We start from the raw sequence: 4,075 nt of genomic DNA, 5'->3' as shown, positions 1-4,075 counted from the left end.
GAACATTTTCATGTATTTGGGCTTATTAGTGAAGTTCACTGGAACTCTTCGGTACAGTTTGTCAAAACATTGTCACGATGTGCTGTGAAGGTGATATGAAAAATATGTATGTGAGCATGATGATCCAAAAATTGGGCTAACACGCATAGCGACGCAAAGCTACCAACGAAGCTCTTGAATTCTTATTAGATAAATAGTTATAGTGAAAAAGCCAAATAAAACGCAAGGCCGAATGGACAGGACTATTGCTATGGCAGATCAAGAGACACACACACATTCAAATATAGATGCTGCAGCTAATAGTAACAATATAGTAATGACCAACACAAACCATGGGCAATGATAGCGGTATTGGTCAACTGATAGAAATTGGTTTTGCCGGCCGCTGGCCTTACTTCTACTAGCTGAATGACCGTGAGTAGTTTCATGAAATTGTTGGAATAGTATTTGCAAAAATGAACAATCTAGGATCAGCAGACATTTCTAAGGAAAATGTAATCTTACAAAAGAAGCTACAGTAGCAAATAAATCAGCAAATTTTCAAACAAACAAAATGCAAGGCCAAGTGGACAGGAATATTGCCATATCAGATCAACAGATGCACAATAGATTTTATTTTCAAATAAATGTAGGGTAGCATCACAACTTCGGTTCAGATAAGCAGATGCAGACGCAGTTGCAGCAACAGTAATAACGCACAAACTTAACACACAAATTCGAGCATCACACACGAGATGCTTAATAGTACTCCTAACTTATAACTATGGTTCTTGCTAATAATGACAGTACTAAATAGGATAGTCTTCTGATGGAGATAAAAATGCAGCCTTCCTCCCAATCACACTGAGAGGACTCGACTTATGCGCAGCAGCATGCTTCATATCACCGTTCTTATCGTCTTGCCAAAATAAGAAAATTGAATCAAACGTTACAACGTGATCATTTGTTTAGAAGAAAGGACCTGCTAGAATTTTGTACAAACCTTAATTTTTCCTGGACGAAGTTGTAGATGCCTCAGCCTCATGCCGCGGCACATTCTGGTTCCAGTCTAGGGCAGGCTCCTCCCGGTCTGAATTCACGGGAGTTTCAGTAGATTGCTCTTCAAAGCCTTCATGATTCTCCTCATCAGATGGGTCTTCGTAAGCGTTCAAGTCAACCCGGTAGCGGAGGATCCCTCCTATCCCACCATAGCCCGTACAGAACTGAGATCCTTGCTCCGTATTGTTCGTGATGAGCTCCAGCGCGCAACCAAACTGCCGATAGTTTTCGGCAAACCACTCCAGCAGCAAGGTGCTCTCAACCACCTCCAGGTCTGTAGATGTCGCCTTATCTCTGAAGTTGCTTTGATCTGCCTCCTGTGCCTCGTTCAAGTGCTTTATCACAGTTTCTCCGGTAGCAGAATTCTTCAAGATGTATCGATTGATATCAAGATTTTCCCACACAATCAGTGTCTCAACTGCACCCATTTCAAGGGCAGACATTGTGTCATCCACACCAGAAACATACTTCCCAGTGTCTTGGCTTATCTCCTCAAAGTACTTCCCCATCAACCTTTTTTCTTGGATGAACTTGACATTGGAAAGGACTTCAGCAGATATCTCAATGGCCTGGTTGAAGCCATCCTCTCCGCCATGAGAGAGGGTGACAACCTTCAGTATCTTGGCTGCCAAGCGCTGATCAAACACGTCAGATTGACTCAATTCGGTCTTGAGGTCAGCACAACCAGCTAGAATGAGACCAGAAACATTTGGCTGACTAGTGGCAGGGTTAATGAAGAATCTAGTAGCGAGCTCAGCTGTCTTGCGGACATAGTTGTGGCGATTCTCTACGCGCAGCCGGGAAAAGCGAAGTGCTGACTGCCCTCCTCGTCCATGCTTCTTTGGGAGATCAACAGAGAACTTGTGTAGAACCTCCCTAGTGTTGCCACTCAGGGTTCCAAACAGCGTCCCATTACCGTCCATGACAATGAAGCCAAACTTATCATCGGACTCAAGCATCTCATGCAGTGCCTCGGTGTGGAACTTGTTGTCACAGAGATATAAGAATGCATTAACTGGCCTGAATGGCTCAAAATCAATGCTGACCTTCTTTTCTTTCCCCTCATCAGTGACAATGGTGCCGGTGTAAAGTACCAATCCATTGGTGGGAACTCGATTGTACAGCTTCAACTTTTGCTGGGCCGAGGTAATAGCTGCCAAGACAGACTGCCTGTTGACTCTCCTCTTGATGTTTGAGGCAGTCCCATGTTCATCACTCAACAGCTTGGTGACTCGACAGACCTGATCACGGGGTGGCATGATCAGCGATATCATGCTTGTCCCGTTTCCACGGGCAGCATCTAGTCATTTGATAAGCTTCTTGAATTTCCACATCTCGATGTTCTTGTCGTTATCATGACCATCCGCCATATTGGTTGTGTTGTTACCTCTGCGTTCACCTATAAAATAGAACATCGAGTATATGTATAAGAATGCTAGTATGAGGCTATGAGCACGTTTAGAAGGCTGTATAACATGTCATTCCAGTAGCAGAAGTGGTTTTGAATAATCAAAACGTCTTATAAATTTCATCTTACAAAGAATAAGGTATATGAACATCCAGTCATGACAGACAAAGAAGAAAAAAGTACTGAATTAGTTACTGATATATAATTGCAGGTAGGAATTGCTACATAATCAAAGAGAAACGTGGAAATAATGATAAAGATTAAGAAACTTCAGGCCATCAGTTAATTTCTAGGAGCAGAAGTGGGAGTATTTTCTTATTTTATGAATGAAACGGATTGCTCCACCGATTTCATTAACGAAACCGTCAGTTGTTTTTAAAACCGAAACACAACCCAGCCACATAATCCATACTCCACTTAGAGAAACAGAAGGAACCTGGCCAGCACAGCGCGGGTAAAGGAGAGCGACAGAAGTGGGAACATTTCATTCTTACAAAGACTAATTATATGAACATTCAAAGGGCAGAATTAGTGACTGACATATAATTTCAGGTGGGAATTGCTACCTAATCAAAGAGAAGCGTGGCAAACTTGATAAAGGTAAAGAAGCTTCATGCCAAAGACAAGAGTCACAGAGGCACTGAACATGAAATCTTTTTCAGACAGAGCACGGATAGTGTTTATAAAATGACTAACTTATCATAATTCATACGGTAGTACTGTACTATACAATATCAGAGACCAAAAACAGAGTTGATGACTACAGGAGTATTAGTAGTAAGCCCTAAATTCACATGTTCAGAGGGGTGGTACTAACACTTGGGCTGCATAATGATTGCTCCCAAAATTCAGACACGACGACATGAGACCTGGCAAAGAATTGCACGCCAAATCCATCAGCTTCCATGTTTCCCATGGAAAATCACGGCTAGGTAAAGTCGTAACTGGCCTAATCCTCCCCGCGAGAGATTAATTTCTTTCCAGCAAAAAAAAAAACTAAGGGCGGACGGAACCTCCAGGTCTGTAACTGGCCTAATCCTCCACCGGCGGCTGATCCGCCCAGATCGGATCAAACGAAACTCAAACCGACCAGCGACACGGACATAATCGAATCAGAACGGGAGAGGAGAGGGCGATGATGGTACCTTGGCGAGAGCACTCGCCGCCGGCCGGCAGGAGGGAGCTAGGCTGCTTCGGCTTCATGGCGAGAAGAAGCTCGGGGGCTGGTTCGAATCCGGCGAGAGAAACTCCGAGGGCGAGAAAAAGCTCGGACGGTAGTTCGATTCCGGCAGGTGAAACTCGGGGACCTTTTATACACGGGAACAGCTTGCTTGACCCGCAAGGGCACTTCTTTTTGTTTTCTCCTGGAAACGGGAAGAACTATTCCTCTAGCAGTGCCGTGCTTGCCAAGTTGCGTGATATAAGTACTTTGGATTATTTTCTTTGCGAAAATTAAGCAAACTCCAGCATTGCAAAGCCCCCCAAAGAAAATAAGAAATTGCATCCAGGTCCTTGACGGGGGGGTTGGGGGGGGTGCGATTGCCGTGCCCCTAGAAAGTGCCGATCATCTGCCGCTAGAAAGAGCCGATGGCGTGCTGCCACCGCCGCCAATCCACCGCCGAAGACGGC

The 4,075-nt window shown here is 44.4% G+C and overlaps 1 protein-coding gene across 1 annotated transcript; it reads right to left on the bottom strand.

Annotated features, from left to right (window-relative positions):
* Window positions 1–591: 591 nt before the first annotated feature.
* On the bottom strand, window positions 592–3,769 carry LOC123174147 (eukaryotic peptide chain release factor subunit 1-3). The gene is made up of 3 exons (XM_044589997.1): window positions 3,592–3,769; window positions 983–2,437; window positions 592–898 (listed from the first exon to the last, which is right to left on the bottom strand). The coding sequence occupies exon 2, from the start codon at window positions 2,310–2,312 to the stop codon at window positions 984–986; it is 1,329 nt and encodes a 442-aa protein (XP_044445932.1). The 5' UTR covers window positions 2,313–2,437; window positions 3,592–3,769; the 3' UTR covers window positions 592–898; window position 983.
* Between the last annotated feature and the right edge of the window lie 306 nt (window positions 3,770–4,075).

The sequence above is a fragment of the Triticum aestivum genome, unplaced genomic scaffold, assembly GCF_018294505.1.
Source record: "Triticum aestivum cultivar Chinese Spring unplaced genomic scaffold, IWGSC CS RefSeq v2.1 scaffold95326, whole genome shotgun sequence".
NCBI classification, from domain to species: Eukaryota; Viridiplantae; Streptophyta; class Magnoliopsida; order Poales; family Poaceae; genus Triticum; species Triticum aestivum.
Note: the sequence above shows the minus strand (reverse complement) of the source record. Positions and strands in the feature narration are given on the sequence as shown.

Coding starts and splice junctions, on each gene's coding strand:
- LOC123174147 (XM_044589997.1), bottom strand. CDS start 2,312: ATGATATCGCTGATCATGCCACCCCGTGATCAGGTCTGTCGAGTCACC.